Below are 23,366 nucleotides of genomic sequence, written 5' to 3'. Positions count from 1 at the left end.
TGAGGGAAAAAATATTGACACGCCGTCGTCTTTTTTTGTTCTTGTGTGCCACCATCACTCTCTCACTCTGAGACTAATCTAAACTCCATTTTGTCTCTCTTCTGCCGCACACCCAAAAACAAGCTGCTCCATAAGTGGCCTGCGTACACAGTACCGTACCTTTCGTGCAGACTTCTGCTATTGTCATGAAATGTTAACCGCCAGTCAAGCACTGCTTTTGTTTTCCATTCCTAGCGTTCGAATGTCCCACAAATGACACTCATTATTCAGTTTTTATCTGTTTGAAGTCACCTGTTTCTTTATAACAGACCTGGGCATTGTGCGGCCCGCGGGCCGCATCCGGCCCTTTGTACGTCCCTGTCCGGCCCGCGTGAGGCCAATTATAAATTACAAAATAAATTTTAAAAAGCATCTATTTCGAGTGTGCAATACAACGGTGCTGCTTTTGTTTTGAAAAGCGTTATTTGTATTACTTCCGTGTGGACGTATGCTCGTGCGCGCAGCGGCAATCTCAAATTACAAAATAAATTTAAAAAAACATCTTTGTCGTGCGTGCAATACAACTGTGCTGCTTTTATTTTGAAAAGTGTTATATGTGCGTATGTCCTGTGAGGGAAGGCGCACAGCGACAAGTGATGCCCGCTAAAAAGAGAAAAGTTGATGACGAATGGCGTGTTTTCAACAAGACAAGTAAAGGTAAAGCTGTGTGCTTATTTGTGGTACACACGTTGCTGTGTTTAAAGAATATAGTGTAACGACCTGCTGAAGTAGATGTTGTCTTCTTGAGTTGCGTAAATGAGGAGTGAGGAGACGTGCGTGTGAAAGGAACGAGATATGTTGAGCTGTGTTAGTATAGCATGCTCAATAAAAGTTTAAAAAGAGCGTCAGACTTGATGTGCACTTCTTCTGGACGCTACAATTGGTGGCAGAAGTAAAACTTTGCGCATACTGCACTGTTTGTGTGCTACGTCATCGGGAGGTACGTGCCACGTGAGGAGCTCGCTGCAAAGAGAGAGAGAGAGAGAGAGAGAGCGTTTACAGGTGCAGCCACGCTGCTTGCCACGGGGGGAATTCCGCCCTCAATGAAGACTCCCAGGTTTGATGGCAAGGCGAACTGGGAGGCATTTCATCCCACTTCTGACATCAATTGTAGCGTCCAGAAGAAGTGCACACCAAGTCTGATGCACTTTTTAAACTTTTATTGAGCATGCTATACTAACACAGCCCAACTTATCTCGTTCTTTCCAAAAGGAAAACCAATCCTCACTCCTCATTTCCGCAACAGCAACGCTCCCTCCTTCTTCGCCAATCACCTTACAGGCGTGCTACGTTCACAACGTTTTCTTATCTGGTTAAATAAAGGTTTTACAACAAAGAGGATGCAGGATAAAGTGACAGAAATTGAAATTTTTGTATTGTAATATACATCAGGAAGTGTTGTGTAAGAAAGTGTTAAAAATAAAACCATCAAAAGCCATCTGCTTTTGTATAAAGATAAGTTAGGTTAAATGAAAATATTATTATTATTATTATCTATCTTACGGTATATCAAAAATAATTTGAGCAAAATTTAATTGAAATATTGTCAGTGTGGCCCTCCAGCAGTGCTCGGGTTGCTCATGCGGCCCCCGGTAAAAATTAATTGCCCACCCCTGCTTTATAATCTACATCACTGTAAATATGATTAGTGCAACTGTCTATAATGGCTTCAAGTACTTTAGGTTTGTCAAATAACGCACCATTTCTCTCCCTTTTACGTAAATTAGGCAAACAAGCAATTGAATCATTATTGCAGTCATTATTGATGCTATTAAAAAAAACAACAACAAATGAGCTCCAACAGAGCCATGTCATTACAATATCATAAGAGGAGTGTGGTTTTTGGTCATCAGTTGTCCGATATGAATCACAGGTGCTTACATGTAACATGTTGCAGCGTGACCGAGCAGAGACGAGAGGATTGCTGACACACAAGAAGGGACGCCATATGGGAGGACAGCATGTTGGCTGATGGGAGATTCTTTCGCTGGGCACTGCCGTTGTGCCATCTTCGTGCTTTTTATATTATGATCTCATGTGGGATGTGTTACTAAAAATGCAGTTGAGCATTATCATCGCTTTCCATTGTTATTGGTATTTTAGGATTAAAGATGGAGATAAGGACACACATTTGATGTTTTTCTTGTTATTGTATGATGTCGTTGTATTAGCTGCATACTTCTAAGTCATTGCTAAGTCTCACTCAGTGGCAGAATTTAACAGATCAAGCGGGTACATTTTACCTCACAATTAAGGGTGTAATGGGGAAAGTAAGAAGAAAAATCAGTAAAATTGTGAGGGAAAAGTTTTGAAGCTACAAGAATATGGTTGCAATGCTACAATAATTATCTTAAATAAGTCAAATTATTATTTTTTAAATCAGATTATTCACTTTTAAATGTGGATTAATCACAAATTGTAACTTGCTTGCTTAAATTAAATTCACCTAAAAAAGAGGCCAATATTTGCAGACAAATGCAATTCTATTGTCAGCATGGAACATTTAAAAAAAAAAAAAAAGGTTTGATTTGCTCAAAACTTGGTAGCAGTTTTATCTAAAATACCGTTTGTTTTGAAGTGAAATTGAGCACCCCAGTCAGAGTCTCCTCAAACACATTTTTGCACTGGCGTATGCATTGACCTGCTCACAACCTGCACTGCCTTTAAGGTAACAATCCACGGTTGATTATTATTATTATGCATGATTGAAGCGATACTTTTTGTGATTAATCACATGGGTTAACTTGTTATTTTTGACAGCCCTACTGTATAAATAATATGAAAATAACAAATCATGGAAGTCCTCATTTGCTAGATTACAACAAATTACTACTATTATTTTATGCAAGTCAAGGTCAAAATTCCACCAGAAACCTTAATGCAAGAAAGTCGAATTAATACACTTTGTTTTAATAAAAGTGCAACTTCTTCCTCATAATATTTCAACTTTAGTTTAAATTTATTTGTGGTATCGTTATGTTTTCTCACACTAGCCTTTCCCTAATACTTTGTAAAAAATTTTGTTTGACCACTTTTGTTTTGGTTAGCATGTTATTTAAAATATGTTCTCAGTTGCTTTAAAGGCCTACTGAAATGATTTTTTTTAATTTAAACGGGAATAGCAGATCCCTTCTATGTGTCATACTTGATCATTTCGCGATATTGCCATATTTTTGCTGAAAGGATTTAGTAGAGAAAATCGACGATAAAGTTCGCAACTTTTGCTCGCTGATAAAAAAAAGCCTTGCCTGTACCGGAAGTAGCGTGACGTCACAGGAGCTAGGATTCCTCACAATTCCCCGTTGTTTACAATGGAGCGAGAGAGATTCGGACCGAGAAAGTGATGATTACCCCATTAATTTGAGCGAGGATGAAAGATTCGTAGATGAGGAACGTTACAGTGAATGACTTGAGAGGCAGCGATCTCTCTAGGTCGTCCTCAGACGAGCCTTCCATCGCTGCTTCCAGTCATCCCGATTCTCCATACATTTGGCCAGTTCCTTGGTACTCTGAGCTCCTGCATCCTTCTTGAGTATGTCCACGTATGTTAGTGTGGGACGTCCTCTTGACCGATGCCCATGTGTTGGTTCCCACAGTACCAATTTGCTGGCTGGCAGCTCCTGATGCCTTTGGCAGTGCCCTGCTAGTCTCATTCTCCTTACAGCAATCTTCTCGCTCACCCTTGGTATTCCCCTGTAGAGGACTCTGAGGCAGCGATGGACGTATCTTTTTTCGTTCTGACCGTAACTTAGGTACAAGCTGGCTCATTGGATTCCACACTCTCCTTTTTCTATTGTAGATCACAGATTTGTATTTTAAACCACCTCGGATACTATATCCTCTTGAAAATGAGAGTCGAGAACGCGAAATGGACATTCAGTGCCTTTTATCTCCACGACAATACATCGGCGAAATGCTTTAGCGACGAGCTAACGTGATAGCATCTTGCTTTAACTGCATATAGAAACAAAAGAAATAAACCCCTGACTGGAAGTATAGATAGAAAATCAACAATACTATTAAACCGTGGACATGTAAATACACGGTTAATGCTTTCCAGGCTGGCGAAGGTTAACAATGCTGTGCTAACGACGCCATTGAAGCTAACTTAGCAACCCGACTGCACAGAGCTATGCTAAAAACATTAGCTCTCCACCTACGCCAGCCAGCCCTCATTTGCTCATCAACACCCGTGCTCACCTGCGTTCCGGCGATCGGCAGAAGGACGAAGGACTTCACCCGATGCGTTTGGCGGCCCGGAGACGTAGGAAGTCAAGGTGAAGTCGGCGGCTAGCACGGCTAGCGCTCCAACAAAGTCCTCCTGGTTGTGTTGCTGTAGTCCGCTGCTAATACACTGATCCCACCTACAACTGTCTTTTTTGCAGCCTTCATTGTTCATTAAAAAAATTGCAAAAGATGTCCAGAATACTGTGGAATTATGAAATGAAAACAGAGCTTTTTGTATAGGATTCTACGGGGTACCATAACTTCCGTTACTCGGACTTCGTCACGCGCATACGTCATCATACCGCGATGTTTCAGCCAGATATTTCCCGGGAATTTTAAAATGTCACTTTATAAGTTAACCCGGCCATATTGGCATGTGTTGCAATGTTAAGATTTCATCATTGATATATAAACTATCAGACTGCGTGGTCGGTAGTAGTGGCTTTCAGTAGGCCTTTAATGCCGCTAAAGAATCATAAAGATAAAAGTATTTATTCCGATTAATAAGGTTGTTTTTTTTGCAAACTGGAGCTTTGACAAAAAAAAACACTCTTAAATAGAGGACTATTTTTCCACTCCACGCATGCCTACGTCTGTCTTGTGCAGGAAGAGAGTACATTTCTGATCATCTTGTATAACAATTGTAGTAGATGGGAGCTCTACTGTAAATTTGAAATCCTTTTAAATGATGATATTTCAGCTACATTTGTTATTGCAAATGATCTGCTTTACTTTTTTACAAATTCACTCCTGAAGGTTGTGCATGATCTGCATGCTTTCAAATGTCCCTGCCCCTGTGTGAGCCGGCAAAAGTGCAAGAGTTCTCACCTGTTCCGGGACGTCCCATGATGATGTCCTTCCGCGGTGCAGGGTGAAGGCTCTCCACAGGCAGGATTAGGGGCAGCAACGCGGTGGGCGAAGGGTGGCAGGGGACTGGCTGCTGCACCGCTCCCTCGAAGCATCTGTTCTCCACTTGTTCTCGAGAACTGTCCACACCGCATTGAGTGGTTGCGGCCAGCGTTGTGCCCACGGTGACCGAGAGGGCCTGCAGGGGTGCGGTGTGCGTGTCCGAGGAGGGTAAAGAGGACGGCGTAGGGGACACGAGTAGCAAAGTTTGGGCCGGACTGCGCAAAAGGATGGTGCCATTAGGGACTGAGGCAGCTGCATTGATAGGTACGGGGACCTGGAGGCCGGGAATTGGCTGCGGGCTGAATGTAGTGATGCCATTGTCTTTAGATGAAGGGGTTTCAACTCCTGCCTCTTTTTCACAGCCTTTTCCCAAGGGACACTCTATGAATTTGGCAAGTGGAACCTCAGGATTCCTCACAATGACAGGGGAGTCTCGCAAAGCATGCTGGGATACAGGGACCACACGACGGGGCCCTCCATCGGGAGTGAGAGGGGAAGGAGGCGTTGGCGACACGAGCAGAGGAGGAGGGGAGGCGGCGGTGGAGGACGGGGGCCTGCTGGAGGAGGGGGTGGTCGCTCCTCTCGGCCGCGAGAAAGTGGGTGTGTGGGAATGTGATGCCGGTGTCTGCGGGGACAGCACCCTGAAAGAGTTGTTGAGGTTGCCCTGCTCCAGCTCTGTCTTGGGCGTGTAATTGTGGTGGTGCAGGGGGAGGGGCAGTGGAGGGTGTGCGTCTGGTTTTCGTTTACTGGGGCTCATTGGGACTGTAAATGTCAAGTTGTTGTGGTACGAGGGCTGAATGCCCGAAGTGTGTCTCTCCCGTTCGCCCCCTCCAGCTGGGGTTGGTGCCTTGCTGCCCCCTCCCGCACCTCCACCCGTACCGCTGGGCTGTCTGTGCCTGCGGTGCTGAAGAACCGGGGAGGCGGTAATCGGGGAAAAGTTTGCTGGCCGGAAGCCAAACAGTGGGGAGGGCGAGGGAGAGGGGGCGGGGGAGAAGGGGGACAAGTTTGAGATGGGGGAAAACGACGGGGTCCCGGAGCGGGAGCTACCTAGTGACACAAGCATGGTGGCTGCCTCGCACTCGTCAAAGTCGAAGCGTGCCGACAGATCGTGGGGGAGGACGGAGGGGAGGAGCAAGCGGGGTCTGGAGTCTCCCCTGCTACTCGTCTCGCTGCTCTCCCTTGACGTGTCGTCCCATTCAAACTCACTGCTCGCTCTGCCCCTCAGGTCAGAGGGGGTCACCGTTCCTGAGCTGCTGCCTCCTCCTCCTCCTCCCCTCTCCCCCCCTCCAGCGGCCTCCATCTCCTTGGTCCTCATGGACAGGTGTCTGGAGCAGTAACCACGCCTCTGAGACTCCTTCATGCAGCCATCCCTGGAGCACAGCCTCCTCCACTGTTTGCCATTAAACTTTTTACGGATGCCGTTCTGTGTGCACACGACATCACCCTTTTTGTATTTCTGCTGAGCCAACGAGAGGGGCGTCCTGGAGCGAGAAGAGGTAGAGGAAGCCCCCCCCACAGATAAGGGCGTCGGGGTCTGAGTGGGAGTGATCTTGATTGGAGGTAGATTTGGAGGAGTATTGTTCATGTCGGAACCTAGTAAGGCAGGTAAAGGAGGAGGCTGGGGGCTTGAGAGGGTGGGGAAATGAGGGGGACCCAAACCCCTCACCACAGAGAAGTGGGGGGAGGGTGGATGGTAGCTACTGGACTTGGAGATTATATTTCTGTGTTGCGGGGGGACAGAATTCAACGTCGGTGTTGTGGACATTGCCATGTTAAAACGAGATACCTCAACATCTTCCTCTGGGATGCTGACTTGTTTCTGTCTCTCCCTATCTGAGAAGTTCTCTCTGCACCCTGGAGCTGTTGTGACCCCCCCACTAGCAGCAACGGTGGCGGGATGGGGAGGTGGGTGACCGTTTCCATAGAGATGCCCTCCAGCAACCCCTGGATGAGACAAACTATGGCTCAACCTTGCTCCCCCTCCCAGTACACCCATTCCACTGCTCAACTGGCAAACCTCTCTCTCCACCTCCATCTCCTCTCTCCACTCTCTTTCTTCCCTCTCCCTTTCCCGCTCTCTCTCCCGTGCCCCCCCACCGTCCAAGTGCGGGACATCCCAGGGTGGGGTAAGCAGTCTCAGGCTTTGTCGGGAAACCCACACGGTCTGAGCTTTACTTTTGTCTCCCCCCTGGCGGAACGCATCGCCACTCGATGGCTCTGTGTCTTCACTCAGGTCCACCTGGTAAGGAAATGAGACACCGGGATGGGGGTCCACCTGAGAGATAACTCCCTCTCTATATAGTAAAGGACCCTCTTCCTCCCCACCAAACGGCACACACACTTTGGTACAGACAGCAACTGGCGACATGCCGGGTGGGGGTGCATCCAGAACTAACTCTACAACAGCCCCTGGTGTCATTACGGTTTCACCATCAAAAGGATATTTAACAACAGTCCCCTTTCCCTGAAGCTGTACTTCGACAGTACCCCCACTTACCCCTCTTACCACTCCAGGTCTAAACACTGGGGACAGGAGGCACGAGTTTCTTTCCTCGATCCCCGTTTCCCCTGTAGCCCCGACAGTGATCTCCTTGGAGCTCCTTATCTGGCGAGCCAAGACCCTCTGGTTTTTCAAACCTTTAGCAAGAGCTTCTGCGAGCCCCCGTACACCGCTGACCCCTTTGGGCGGTGAGTTAAAAAGGGGAGTTGGGGCACGGGGGCTCTTAAGATTGCCTGGTCCGTTTCCTTCTATCACGTCCAGATCAGCTGAATGTTCACTGGCTGTGTCGGTGGAGGACGAGCGCACCGAGTTGGGGGCCCCCTCGAATTCATTCTCACCTACTTGGGACTTTCTTTCTATGGGTGTTGCTGTCCTGAGAGCCCCTTCATCTGTGGAGACTTGGTTTTCCTCTGTGGCTTTACCGTTCTCGTGTTGAACTGATGGCTGATTACCTGAGCAAGCATTACTTCTACTAGTGTTAATACTGCTGTTCATGCAAGCATCAACGGTTTTGTTAATTAAATAACTAATATTGTTGCAGTTCTTGACATTATTTACAGTCATAGTTACACTGTTACCGATTTTGCTGTTGCTATTGCAGGAAATGTTGCCTGTGGTTGCAGGGCTGGAGGTAGGACGGGCGGCGGGAGGAGTGGCATTGCTAGCAAAGTGCTCATATGTGTACTTCTTCTTGGGAACCCGAGCCTTAAACGTGGCCGTCTTCCTGCTGGAGACCGAGGCAGGGCCGGGGTTTTGGTTGGCGGTCGCGGGCGGCGTAGTGGGCGAGGTAGGAGATGCTACGGAGTCGACGGACGCACTTCGGCATGCCGTAGCTTCTTTAGCCGTAGCTTCTTTAGCCAAATTGGTTACATCCTTCTCAACTGACTCAGTGAGTTTCTTCAGCCCGGTGGACTCTCCCCTCCTGGGGGCGTCGCTGTCTGTGGCAGGCTTCTCTTTACGGCCGGACGCTGCAGGTGGGCACTGCTTGGACAAAGTGGTGGGTGTGCTCTGTGTTTTTTTTCCAGGCGACTCCTTCTTGATTCTTTTGGCGTCTTTCTCTTGGGAAGGCTGGGCGGCCGTCTTCTTCCGGCCCCCTCGGCCTCTGGACGACGAAGGGGATCGTCCCCGTTGTTTCTTCAGCGGCCTCATTTCTTCTGTCCTGCAGATTATGTGTCGCTCGTCTTCCTTCTTTCCTTTAAGGCACTTTTGTCTTTGCGTTTTCTCTCAATGCAGAGCTACAAGGAAAGAGAGAGAGATTTGATTAAAAACAGGATCATAACTGTCATGGTTGAACATTGACATTTGCTCCAAAGCATCCCCTGTAATTGCAGCGTATGGTGAAGCTGTCTTTCACCATATGCTTACATGTTTTATATTTTATTTTAAGAAAAGACATCCGAGGTTGATACGCCTCTTTATTTAAGTATCCCAATCTCTACTTTTAGCTTCCAAAAATCACTCCATATTCTCTACTGCTCGCTAGTGTTACCATATCTGAGTTATTGTGTAGAAATATGGGGAAACAACTACAAAAGTACACTTCAGTCATTAACAGTGTTACAAAAAAGATCAGTTAGAATAATACATAATGTTGGATATAGACAACATACAAACCCTTTATTTATTGAATCAAAAATACTGAAATTCCACAACATAGTGAATTTGCAAACAGCTATAATTATACACGAAGCAAACTATAATCTTCTACCCAAGAATATACAACAATTCTTCTCAAAAAAAGAGGAGGAATATAATCTTAGAGAAAAATGTAATTTAAAACATGTGTACGCACGTACAACACTTAAGACCTTCAGCATATCAGTATGTGGGATTAAATTACAGAATGGATTAATCTCTTAAAGCCCAAGCTGTTTGTTTAATTGCTTTTTTTTATTTCCCTTTGCTATTTGGGCTTATTGAACCCTAATTAGAATAAAAAACTAAGAATCATCTTTTTATATGATGTACTTATTAGTCCATAAGTACACAAACGTGTACTTCATGTTTAGTGACATACTCATTTTTATTTTTACACTTTTTTTTCTCCAAATTCCATTGTATGTTATACTCTTCTGACACCAGTATAAGTGTCCACATAATGGCCATAAGACCCCAATTCAGTAGTGTACACAATTTTGAGAGCTAAAAGGTGCTGTCCAAGCATGTGGCCACTAAGGCCTTTAGAGCAGTGGTTCTTAACCTTGTTGGAGGTACCGAACCCCACCAGCTTCATATGCGCATTCACCAAACCCTTTTTTAGTGAAAAATAAAACGTTGGGTTTTTTTCAAATTCAAGACAAAGTTATATGTTTTTGGTAACACTTAAGTATGGGGAACATATTCTAAGTAACAAAGACTTAATTTAGATTTTTTTGGACACTAAGGGAACATATTCTAAGTAACAAAGACTTAATTTAGAGTTATTTGGTTAGGGTTGGGGTTAGGGCAGACCTGGGCATTCTGCGGCCCGCGGGCCGCATCCGGCCCTTTGTGCGTCCCTGTCCGGCCCGCGTGAGGCCAATTATAAATTACAAAATAAATTTTAAAAAGTATCTATGTCGAGTGTGCAATACAACGGTGCTGCTTTTGTTTTGAAAATCGTTATTTGTATTACTTCCGTGTGGACGTATGCGTGTGCGTGATTGTGAGTGAATGTGAACAGCTGCAATCATTAATTACAAAATAAAGTTGAAAAAACATCTATGTCGTGCGCGCAATACAACTGTGCTGCTTTTATTTTGAAAAGTATTATTTATGGGCGTGTGTCCGTGTGTAACCTGCGAGTGAAGGTGCACATTCAGCGACAAGTGATGCACGGTTTACACCTGAGACGCTAAAAAGAGAAAAGTTGATGAAGAATGGCGTGTTTCCAACAAGACATGGACTGCCATGCAACGTTCCCTCTAAGGTGCGCGCCTGCGCAATTGCGCACTGCTAGCGTCTGCTGCGCGCAGCAAATATATGCCGCGCACCAAATCAAATCCCATCTGAATTCTAAACAAAATAAACATATTTATTCTGTTCCTACTTACCAAAGGGATTGAAACATCTAGTTCTATTTGCTTTACTGATCTTCTGGAAAAAAAACCCAGTGACTGTTGTGAAAGTGCAGCTGACAACAAGGGAAAGACCTTGCGACAGCTTGGAGAGACAGCTGACAGGAGGAAATAGACCCCAACGGGGCTGTTATGGGCTAGCTACCCACAGCAGCAGGCTCCGTCACCCTATTAGGGCACAAGAGCCACCATATCTGGCTACAGAAAGTTCAAGAAGAAGAATACCCCTAGAGTCTGCGAGAGCAGGGGCGCAAGAAGACTCACAGGCTGATCTCCCGGTAACGACCCTTGGAATGGACACGACAATGAATGAAGGTAGTAGTAATACTCTTGAGAAACCAGCAGTTGGACATGTTCTTCAGATGTGTGTGTGTGGATGGGCTAAAGTAACATCAACACATGGTCTTAAAGTTCACCAAGGACGGAAGAAATGCCTGAAAACCCCTAACCCAGGGCCCCGCATTGACCGGCTTCTGTTAAGAAGAAGGTTAAATCAGTCGGATGAAACTCAGCGGCAGGAAGAAACCCACAGTCCGCAGAGCATCAGCACCCCGCAGGATGAGGAGGAAGCATCAGGCAGAACCACCAGTCCAAGACCATACCCAGTACACCGCAAAAGGAAAACATGCAAGGACGTAAGCCGTTGGTGAAATGGCCAAAGTCTAACAGCAAGGAGTGGGAAACCATCAACATAGACTTAAGCCTTATCCTAAGTAACATCAAAGGATCAGCCGAAAAGAAGCTGGAGAAGATGGGTGACCTAATCTACAGCTACGGAGAGAAGAGATGTGGAGTGAAGGAAAAAGTCAGAAAGGAAGACATGCTTCCCGCCCCCAAATCTCGTCGGCTTCAAGAAATCCATCTACTTGTAAAAGAAAGGCGACAGCTAAGGAAGGTGTGGAGAAAGGCAACAGCAGAAGAAAGGGAAGGCATCGACCTCCTTCAAGAGGAATTAAAACAGAGGCTCTCAAAACTCCGTCGAGCGGAAAGCCTAAGGATGCGTCGGAAGAAGAAAGAAAAAGCCAGAACCGACTTCTACAAAGACCCCTTTAAATTTGTGAAAGGGATTTTCACAAAAGAGAAGAGTGGATCTCTGAAAACATCAAAAGACCAGGTTGAAGAATATCTAAGAACCATCTATACTGATGAGAAGAAACATGAACCGGTCATTGTCCCCACTGACATCCCTCCTATATCACCCGCACAACATCAGGTTGATGTCAGCCCTCCCAAGCTGAGCGAGGTGAAGCAGGCAGTAAAAAAGGCAAGATCGGCATCTGCCCCAGGCCCTAATGGTGTTTCGTATAGTGTCTACAAGAACGCTCCGGAGGTTCTGAAATTCCTGTGGAAAAACATGAGAGTGGTGTGGGACAAGCAGATCATCCCGAAAGCCTGGCGAAGAGCGGGAGGAGTGCTTATCCCAAAAGAAAAGAACTCGACCACCATTGAACAGTTTCGGCAAATAAACCTTCTGAACATCGAAGGCAAGATTTTCTTCAGCGTATTGGCACAGCGACTAACAAAGTATCTGAAGCAAAACCACTTCATTGATACATCGATCCAAAAGGCTGGCATAGCAGGCTTCTCTGGATGCCTCGAACATAACAGCATCATATGGCATCAAATCCAGACTGCGAAAAAAGAAGGAAAAGATCTTCATGTCTTGTTCCTTGATCTGGCCAACGCCTATGGATCAGTCCCTCATTCATTGCTGTGGACTGCCTTTGAATTCTTCCAAGTGCCAACTACAATCACAAATCTCGTAAAACACTATTTCCAGGATTTGCAGTTTTGCCTCACAACATCAGGCTTCACCACAACGTGGCAATCTCTGGAAGTAGGCATCATGGCTGGGTGCACCATCTCCCCATTGGCCTTTACGATGGCAATGGAAATCATTATTAGAGCATCGAAATGGGTGGTTGGAGGAGAACGACTACAATGTGGTCAGAGATTACCACCAATTCGAGCCTATATGGACGATATAACAACACTCACAACAACTGTCCCCTGCACCAAGAGACTGCTGGAGAAACTTCATTCAAATATAACATGGGCACGGATGAAGTTAAAGCCCAGCAAGTGCAGAAGTATCTCCATTGTGAAAGGCCAAGTCACAGACCAGAGATTTCATGTCAGCGGAACACCAGTACCAACTGTTTCAGAAATGCCAGTAAAGAGCTTGGGAAGGTGGTACGACGCAAGGCTCAAAGACACCGAACAGTTTGAGCAACTAAAAAAGGATACCATCACTTACATGGATTGCATCAATAAAACCTTATTGCCAGGAAAACTTAAGTTGTGGTGTTTTCAATTTGGCATACTCCCAAGACTCTTGTGGCCTTTAACTGTGTACGAAATCCCCATCACCAAGGTTGAAAAATTGGAACGTGTGATAAGCACACAGCTGAAACAGTGGCTTGGAGTTCCAAGATGCTTCAGTTCTATTGGACTATATGGGCATGGCAAATTGGAATTACCAATCTCAGGACTGGTGGAAGAATTCAAATGCACCAAAGCAAGGCTGGTCATGACGCTAACTGAAACTGAGGATGCAGTCATTCGAACAGCGGCCCCCCGAGTAACAGCGGGAAGGAAGTGGATTCCATCAGAAGCTGTTCAGAGTGCAAAGTCCGCTCTTCAATTCAGAGATGTGGTTGGGCAAGTACAGCATGGGAGAGCAGGGCTCGGGCTCATCCCAAAACCTCCCCTTTGGCACAAAGCAACATCAGAGCAGAAGAGACGGCTAGTAGTAGAGGAAGTCAGGAGACAGGAGGAGGGAGAGCGACATGCTAAAGCCGTCTCAATGGCCAAGCAGGGGAGATGGACCAACTGGGAAAGCCTGGAGAAGAAAAAGCTCAACTGGTATGACATCTGGCAGATGGAGGGAGCACGACTGAGTTTTATCATCAGAGCCACGTACGACCTGCTACCGTCCCCCATAAATCTGAAAACCTGGTACGGAGAAGATCCCGCCTGTTCCCTGTGTCAAGTACCTGCATCTCTAAGGCATATCCTATCAGGGTGTACTATAAGTCTCACCCAAGGACGCTATACTTGGCGGCATAACCAAGTACTCAGAGAGCTTGCATCAACACTGGAACAGAGGCGAACCACCACAAACAATCTCCCACTAACACCAGCAGGAAAGGTCCACTTCACACAATTTGTACCAGCTGGCAAACATCAAGAGTGTCAAACAACACCAAATAATGCAAGCATCCTGCAGTCGGCTCGAGATTGGAAATTGGAAGTGGACCTTGATAAAAAGCTTGTGTTTCCCCCAGAAATAATGGCTACAACACTCCGGCCAGACATGGTCCTGTGGTCTCCAACAGCAAAACTGGCTTATGTCGTGGAACTGACAGTACCATGGGAAGAAGGGGTTGAAGAGGCTTACGAAAGGAAAAAAACCAAATATTCTGACCTGGCAGCTGAAGCATCCCAGAACGGCTGGAAGACCAGCATTTTCCCAGTAGAGGTGGGATGCAGGGGATTTATTGCCACATCTACCATCAGTCTGTTGAGAAAAATGGGGGTGAAAGGACGCTCCCTCCAACAGACTATCAAGTCCATGTCAAGAGCTGCCGAAAAAGCCAGCAACTGGCTCTGGATTAAGCGCAAGGACCCCAATTGGGCAGTAAAATGAGAGACAATGGTATGCGGTCAGGCTTAGGCCTGACTCAGGGAAAAGGACGACCCTGCCATGCAGAGTCCAACAGGATATGGAGGGTATGGCATGGAGGGGGGTGTACCTGGGACGTTAGGTACATCGTTGAGCCCTCTGGAGACGTCGTGGGCTTCAATCAACGAAACGTCGATGAAGCAGGGTGCCCACCCGAAGACCCCAATGACATACTTACCCTCCCTTTCACCACTCCACACCGACTGCTACCGTCAAGATTGTTCCTACTTACCAAAGGGATTGAAACATCTAGTTCTATTTGCTTTACTATGTAATTTTGCAATGCAACTTTGAGTGACAGTGACAACAAGCGGTCCTAACGGTGTTCGTCAACACCGTTCAATTGAACACCGTTCAATTATTGTAACGTCTATCGAGATGCTTCGAGGCCAGGAATTATATCGATCACTTTATTGAGCAAAACTGTTTATATTCGGCCAGAACCACACCAAAAACATAAGTAAAACACTTCTATCTCGAAAAACTAGTCATTTTCTGCCGTACAAACCAGGCCAAAACCAACTTGTCATCTGTCACCAACACGCATAGCACTAAACCACTGGTGCGTTTATGGCCACACAAAAAGTCGGACAACTCAAACACCACACAAAGTTACACTATGACTCCTCAGTCATACGTGTGCTTATTTTACTGTCATTTATTATTAATGTTAATTTATTTATATTAGTCATGGAATGCTGTTACACACACTATGTTGAAGTATTACTATTATTATTAATTATTATTATTATTTATCTTACGGTATATATCAAAAATAATATTGAGCAAAATTTAATTGAAATATTGTCGATGTGGCCCTCCAGCAGTGCTCGGGTTGCTCATGCGGCCCCCGGTAAAAATTAATTGCCCACCCCTGGGTTAGGGCCATGGTTAGAGGGTTAGGGTTATAATAAGGCCATGCCGAATAAGGCATTAATAAGTACTTAATAATGACTAGTTAAGAGCCAATATGTTACTAATTTGCATGTTAATAAGCAACTAATTAATGGTGAATATGTTCCCCATACTAAAGTGTTACCATGTTTTATTACTGGTGCACAAAATGAACCGTGCATGAACATCACATTGTTCAAAGAACAAAACCAACAGTGCATAAACTCACAACAAATTACACACCTGCAAACCAGTCAGCTGTTGCCGTATCTGTAATACGCCGATAGGGAGAAGTTTTTATTTACACGATGAGTCGGGTGTGTCTTGACCTCCACCGAACCCCTGAGGCCGACTCACCGAACCCCTAGGGTTCGATCGAACCCAGGTTAAGAACCACTGCTTTAGAGGTTAAGCAAAGAAATCAAACAATGTACTAATATGATCCACTTCAAGAAAGTCTTCAAACTTAAAGTGTTTACAAAGTACAAAGAAGAAGAACCATGATAAACATTCTGAATTGATCCTATCCATCCATTCATTTTCAAGATCATTTTACTCATCTCACCATATGAAATACAACTTACTTCATCAATTATTTATTCTTATTGTTATTACTTATGGAGTATATTGTGAATAAATTGAGATCAAGAAGTGAACAAAAGTTTTAGCAACTGCTATGTAAAGGAAAGGGGGTAGGATTAAATAAGCTCTGCTTCTTCCTACTCCTTTTCGAACATTTTGAATAGAGAAACTGGAAATTGTGACGTATCATGTTGTATGCATGCATGTTCCAATTAAACTTAAACTCAAACTCCAAAAACAGGCCAGAAAAAAAAAACTTCTTTATCTCATACTACACGTCACCTGATTTTCCCCAACTCCCTCTGGCTATACTTGTACATCGGACGGAGAGACTTTCTCACGCTGAGTGGCGCAAACAATCTGTCTTCAACTTCGCAATAGCAAACAATTTAGCTTGCCTTCCATTGGGGAGGAAAGGGGCTGGCAACAACGTGAGTGTGTGAGTGAGTGAGGTGGTAGCGTGCGGATGTTTGTTAAAGAGACTATGCTGGTGAAGTTGCTGGGAATTTCCACAGGCTCGCTCACTCGCCATGGCCGGGGTGTCTCTCTTCGTCTTGCTCGCTCTCACACTCTTCGCCATGCCTCAGTCTTTCCCAGTCAATCTTTTGGCTCATACATCTCAGCAGAGCAAGAAGCAGACGTGAGCGCGTGTGTGTTTTGCTGTCATCCTTATAATTAAACCACACGCTGGACGCATACACACTTTTATGCATTGTGTGACCTTGTTGTTGAAAAGCCAGTAAAACACAACAGGTAACAAATCACTTGTGTTCAGCATCCTGGAAACGCCTTCTCCTTTTTGATCTTTGACCTTACACTTAAAACAAAGGAGGTACATTTTTCAGTTGCTATTACTGTATCAAGTATCGGAGTAATGCTGCAATGATTTCACAAGCGTTGCATACAGAAAGTGAACACACCCTTGTTAAAACTGCATCTTTTTCAAATAAGAAAAATTTAACTAAGCTTTTGTCTCCCAAATATGCGAACCATTAATCCATACAATATGACTGAAATAAATATATACAGTACATACAGTGTAAAATGCTGATTGCCAATGTATAAAATATTATTAGGAGAATAGAATAGCATAGAATAGAATGGACTTTATTGTCATTATATGTACATATAACGAGATTAAGGACTCCAACTTAAGGTGCGGTAGTGGGAACAAATATAAAAATAAAATTACACAAGAGGTAATAAAGAAAAAAACTAACAATTGAAATAAATAGACTAAACAGACTACTATCCAATAAAAATAAAGAGCAATCCTGTACAATATACAAAACACTGTAGAAATACAAAATACTGTACAATATACAGAACAAGACAAGAGTACCGGAGTAATAAATAACAATCAGTGTTGGACGTATTGCACTCAAAGGGTAATATTGCACAGTAGGGTATTAGGGTAGGATATTGTATAGGGGTGAATTCTTATTATAAGTTGTAGTTCAAGAAGGGCTGCAGTTATTGATTATTATAGTAATCAGTCGATTAGTTTGTTGAATTAATAAATTCATTGATAAAATACACTTACTAGCTTGAATGAGTATTTTAGGAAACATTGTTACAATAAACAACAATTTTACTGCTTGCTATAACCGTAATTCTTTTTTATCTAATAAATGCATATCATCAACATTGAAATTGATCTTTGAACATGTGTGTATGAATAATACTAATACACCACACAGATCATGGCTCACACCAAAGCTCTTATGTACGCTTTTTTGTAGTGGCCATGGGGAAACTATGTCTGCTTATACAAAGTTCCAGGCACTCCATGCAGTCCGGGTTTTTAATTTTTTTTTTTAATAGTTACGCTCAATAAACGATTAAACAACAGAATACAAATCAGAATTATTTCATTCAATCCATCAATCATTGCAGCCCTGATTAGGAGTGGATTGAAGGGAAAATTCAAAATGAAGTTCCGTAAGAAAAAAAAGTCGTACCGTTTCAAGAATTAAATCAGAAAGCTATAAAGACAAAGTCATAATCCGACTTAACATTTCCATAACATTTTTTCTTAATCTTGTAACAATTTCATTCTCGTAAAATCGTCGTGACAATATCTTCTTTAACGTTTCATTTGTCGGACAACTGCTTAGTTGCACGCTATACGTTTGTTATTCCTAATCATTTCCCAGTTTGAACACACCACTTTGAAAATGCAAGCGTTTTTTTCGAAGATGAAAAAAATTCTAATAATAACATAAATCATTTTGAAATTAGTCAAAAAGTAGTTTGACCTATAACCTGTAATATCTACTTGAAAAATACCAATTTGTTAGAGGGAAATTTTTCCTAAATGTAAAAAGTTGTATTAAGTCCTAATACGATGTTATTCTTAGACAATTAGAAGTTATTTTTCTTGTAATATTACAGTTTTATTCTCGTACCATTAACCATTTTTTCATTTTCTTTTCACCTGTCGGACTATTAACACAACAAAGTGGGCGGAGTGAGTGTCGGTTGTTGGAATTGTTGGAAAAGCCTTTTTACGCAGGTGGCAAAAAGTAGGAGTTTTAACAGATGCTGTTTACTTTGTTATATCCACTGTGTTACCGAAACAGTACACTCATATTTAATATCCATATGTGTGTCATTTTACTAAATGCATGCTAATGTTTTATAACATGTCACTAAAGAGAGAAAAGCAGGAAAGAAGTCAGCTGCTCTTGACTGACCGGGGGACGGCATTGCTAGCAACGATCTGATCTTAGCTCGAAAAAATGCATTTGGTCATGCTCATGGTGGTGTGTGAGTGTGTGTGCGTGTGTGTGTGTGTGTGTGTGTGTGTGTGTGTGTGTGTGTGTGTGCAGCCGAGTGTGCAAGTGTTGGCATTTTGTCGTAAAAGAGAGGCTGTTTTTCTATTTGGCATTTTGACCCATGTCTTTATTATTTTCACTGGAAAGTATTTGGGTGGGGACACTGGTATTATTGTTTTCTCCATAACAGCCATCTTTTTCTTTTCAAACCGTAGTCTAAAAATATGTCGCAGCATCGCTCTTGTTCATTCGAGAGAAATAAACAAAAAAACAACAAGAAATTCTGAGGTTGCCAAAAACCACGAGAGCAGGGTTCAACCCTTTTTTTTTTAAAATTAGGAGACCATGCCAAGCCAAAAGTACAAGGAAATATGAAACACTGTTTATTGTTCTATTGACTCCAATATAAGATGGTACTTTGTCCCCTTGAAACAATTCTGAAAATCCTCAGAACTGTTATTAGAAATGCCCAAAAATGATCATAATACTGTACTGACTCTAATATATAAAAAAGAAAAGTTGTCTTATATTATCGGGCATTGTTTCTTAAATGTCAAACAGCTTGGAAAAGTATACTGTTGTTTCCTGCAATCACCAGTTGTTACTTCACTGAGATTAAACACATTTGTTGAAATTCTACATTCATTTTTGTACTCAAAAATATTTTTCCAAAAACTATGACAAAGAAACTGTACTGCATTGGCTTAATCTTATATAAGACGGTATTGTTTCCCTTTAAATAAAAAATTATACAAAAGACCTCAAAACTGTTATAAGATTGCCCAAAAATTATCATAATACCGTATTAACCTGAAGATGTACAAAAATAGTAGTATTGTATTGTTGAGCTTAGTTTTTTTTAACAGTCAAGCAGATTGGAAAATTATTCTGTTGTTTACTGCAATCACCAGTTGTTGGTTAACGGCCATTAAGCCCATTTTGAATGAAGTCAACATTCATTTTTGTCTGAAAAAATGTTTTTTTCCAAAAACTATGACGCAGTAAATGTTCATTAAAATTGAACATTCATTTTTGTCTTAAAAACAATTTTTTCCAAAAACTAGGACTTTTTCACTGTATTGATTGGAATACAATGGTACTTTTCCCCCCCAAAAGACCACGGAATTGTTATAAGAATTTTAAAAAAATTATCATAATACAGTGCTGACCCACATAAATGAAAAAGACAAGTCGTTTTATATTGTTGAGCATTGTTTCCTAAATATCAAGCGGCTAGGGAAATTGTTTATAGCAACCATCAGTTTTCGGTTCACTGGTATTAAAAACATGAGAAGAAATTCAACATTCATTTATGTCTTAAACACTATTTTTCCAAAAAGTATAACTGTTTTTTTTACTGGTATATAAGACAGTACTTTTTCCCTTTGAAAAAAAATCTCAAAAATACCACTTAACTGTTACAAGAAAGCCCAAAAATTATTATAATACCATACTAACCCAACATATGAAAAAGACGAGTCGTCTTATATTGTCGAGCATTGTTTCTTAACTGTAAAGCAGCCAGGAAAATGATACTGCTCTTTATTGCAATCACCAGTTGTTGGTTCACTGATATTAAATACATTTGAATAAATTCAACATTAACTTCTAAAGCATTTTTCCAAAAAATAAGATGCAACTGTTTTTTACTATATTGACTGGAATATAAGACGGTACTTCTTCCACTTTAAAAAAAAACTGTTACAATAAAGCCCAAAAATTATTATAATTCAGTACTAACCCAAATGTATGTAAAAGACGAGTCGTCTTATATTGTGGAGCATCGTTTCTTAACTGTGAAGCAGCTTGGAAAATAATACTGTTGTTTACTGCAATCACCGGTTGTTGGTTTACTGGTATTAAGCCCATTTTGAATAAATTCAACATTCATTTTTGTCTTAAAAACTATTTTTCCAAAAACTATGACTTTTTCAATGAAAGCCCAAAAATGTATTGACTGTAATATAAAACAGTACCCCCCCCTATCCCCCCCAAAAAAGACCACGGAATAAATAAACCAATTGTTGGTTTATTGATATTGAAAACATTATAACAAAAAAATACATCCAAAAAGACGGATCTTATAAATTATGGTTGTCTTATATTCATGTCTGTACAATATTACAATGGCAATTTTTGTCTTAAAAACTATTTTTCCAAAAACTAGGACTTTTTCACTGTATTGACTGGAATATAAAGCGGTACTTTTCCCCCCGAAAATACCACGGAATTGTTATAAGAATGCCAAAAATGTTTTCATAATACAGTACTGACACAAATAAATGAAAAGGATTAATTGTTTTATATTGTTGAGCATTGTTTCCTAAATATCAAGCAGCTAGGGAAATTGTTTATATCAATCATCAGTTTTCGGTTCACTGGTATTAAAAACATGAGAAGAAATTCAACATTAATTTATGTTTTAAACACAATTTTTCCAAATATATACCAGTGTTTTTTACTGGTATATAAGACGGTACTTTTCCCCTCTGAAAGAAAATCTAGAAAATACCACTTAACTGTTACAAGAAAGCCCAAAAATTATCATAATACCATACTAACCCAACATATGAAAAAGACGAGTCGTCTTATACTGTCGAGCATTGTTTCTTAACTGTAAAGCAGCCAGGAAAATTAAACTGTTCTTTACTGCAATCATCAGTTGTTGGTTCACTGATATTAAACACATTTGAAGAAATTCAACATTAACCTTTTTCCAAAAACTATGATGCAACTGTTTTTTAATGTATTGACTGGAATATAAGACGGTACTTCTTCCACTTTAAAAAATCTAAAACAGACCCCAGAAATGTTACAAGAAAGCCCAAAAATGATCATAATACAGTAGTAACCCAAATGTATGTAAAAGACAAGTCGTCTTATATTGTCGAGCATCGTTTCTTAACTGTCAAGCAGCTTGGAAAATTATACTGTTATTTATTGCGATCACCAGTTGTTGGTTTACTGGCATTAAGCCCATTTTGAATAAATTCAACATTCATTTTTGTCCCAAAAACTTTTTTTTCAAAAAACTATGACGCAGCAAATGTTTAATAAAATTGAACATTCATTTTTGTCTTAAAAACTATTTTTTCAAAAACTAGTAAAATTTTCAATGTATTGACTGGAATATAAAACGGTACTTTTTCGCCCCAAAAGACCATGGAATTGTTATAAGAATGCCAAAAATGTATCATAATACAGTACTGACCCAAATAAATGAAAATATAAGTCATTTTATATTGTTGAGCATTGTTTCCTAACTGTCAAGCAGCTAGAGAAATTGTTTACAGCAATCCTCAGTTTTCGGTTCACTGGTATTAAAAACATGAGAAGAAATTCAACATTTATTTATGTCTTAAACACTATTTTTCCAAAAAGTACAATGCAACTGTTTTTTAACTGTATTGACTAGTATATAAGACGGTACTTTTCGCCTTTGATACAAAATCTAAAATATACAAGAAAGCCCAAAAATTATCATAATACCATACTAACCCAACATATGAAAAAGACGAGTCGTCTTATATTGTCGAGCATTGTTTCTTAACTGTAAAGCAGCCAGGAAAATGATACTGCTCTTTACTGCAATCATCAGTTGTTGGTTCACTGATATTAAACACATTTGAAGAAATTCAACATTAACCTTTGTCTTAAGAGCATTTTTCCAAAAACTATGATGCGACTGTTTTTTACTGTATTGACTGGAACATAAGACGGTACTTTTCCCACTTTAAAAAAATCTAAAACAGACCTCAGAACTGTTACAAGACAGCCCAAAAATGATCATAATACAGTAGTAACCCAAATGTATGTAAAAGACGAGTCGTCTTATATTGTCGAGCATCGTTTCTTAACTGTCAAGCAGCTTGGGAAATTATACTATTATTTATTGCGATCACCAGTTGTTGGTTTACTGGCATTAAGCCCATTTTGAATAAATTCAATATTCATTTTTGTCCCAAAAACTTTTTTTTCAAAAAACTATGACGCAGCAAATGTTTAATAAAATTAAACATTCATTTTTGTCTTAAAAACTATTTTTCCAAAAACTAGTAAAATTTTCAATGTATTGACTGGAATATAAGACGGTACTTCTCCCACTTTAAAAAAATCTAAAACAGACCTCAGAACTGTTACAAGAAAGCCCAAAAATGATCATAACACAGTAGTAACCCAAATGTATGTAAAAGACGAGTCGTCTTATATTGTCGAGCATCGTTTCTTAACTGTCAAGCAGCTTGGGAAATTATACTGTTATTTATTGTGATCACCAGTTGTTGGTTTACTGGCATTAAGCCCATTTTGAATAAATTCAACATTCATTTTTGTCCCAAAAACTTTTTTTTCAAAAAACTATGACGCAGCAAATGTTTAATAAAATTGAACATTCATTTTTGTCTTAAAAACTATTTTTTCCAAATATATACCAGTTTTTTTTTACTGGTATATAAGACGGTACTTTTCCCCTCTGAAAGAAAATCTAAAAAATACCACTTAACTGTTACAAGAAAGCCCAAAAATTATCATAATACCATACTAACCCAACATATGAAAAAGACGAGTCGTCTTATATTGTCGAGCATTGTTTCTTAACTGTAAAGCAGCCAGGAAAATGATACTGCTCTTTACTGCAATCATCAGCTGTTGGTTCACTGATATTAAACACATTTGAAGAAATTCAACATTAACCTTTG

General features: G+C 41.4%; 1 protein-coding gene across 2 annotated transcripts in view; it reads right to left on the bottom strand.

Annotated features, from left to right (window-relative positions):
• cicb (capicua transcriptional repressor b) overlaps positions 1 to 23,366 on the bottom strand; it is a 98,453-nt gene that overhangs the window by 59,490 nt on the left and 15,597 nt on the right. For both annotated transcript variants that reach the window (XM_062063892.1, XM_062063891.1), the window contains exon 2: positions 5,095 to 8,910. In XM_062063892.1, coding sequence (XP_061919876.1) covers positions 5,095 to 8,824 — 3,730 coding nt within the window. In that variant the 5' untranslated portion in view covers positions 8,825 to 8,910. The remainder of the gene's footprint in view (positions 1 to 5,094; positions 8,911 to 23,366) is intronic.

Source organism: Entelurus aequoreus, linkage group LG11 (genome assembly GCF_033978785.1).
Source record: "Entelurus aequoreus isolate RoL-2023_Sb linkage group LG11, RoL_Eaeq_v1.1, whole genome shotgun sequence".
In the NCBI taxonomy this organism is placed as follows: Eukaryota; Metazoa; Chordata; class Actinopteri; order Syngnathiformes; family Syngnathidae; genus Entelurus; species Entelurus aequoreus.
Note: the sequence above shows the minus strand (reverse complement) of the source record. Positions and strands in the feature narration are given on the sequence as shown.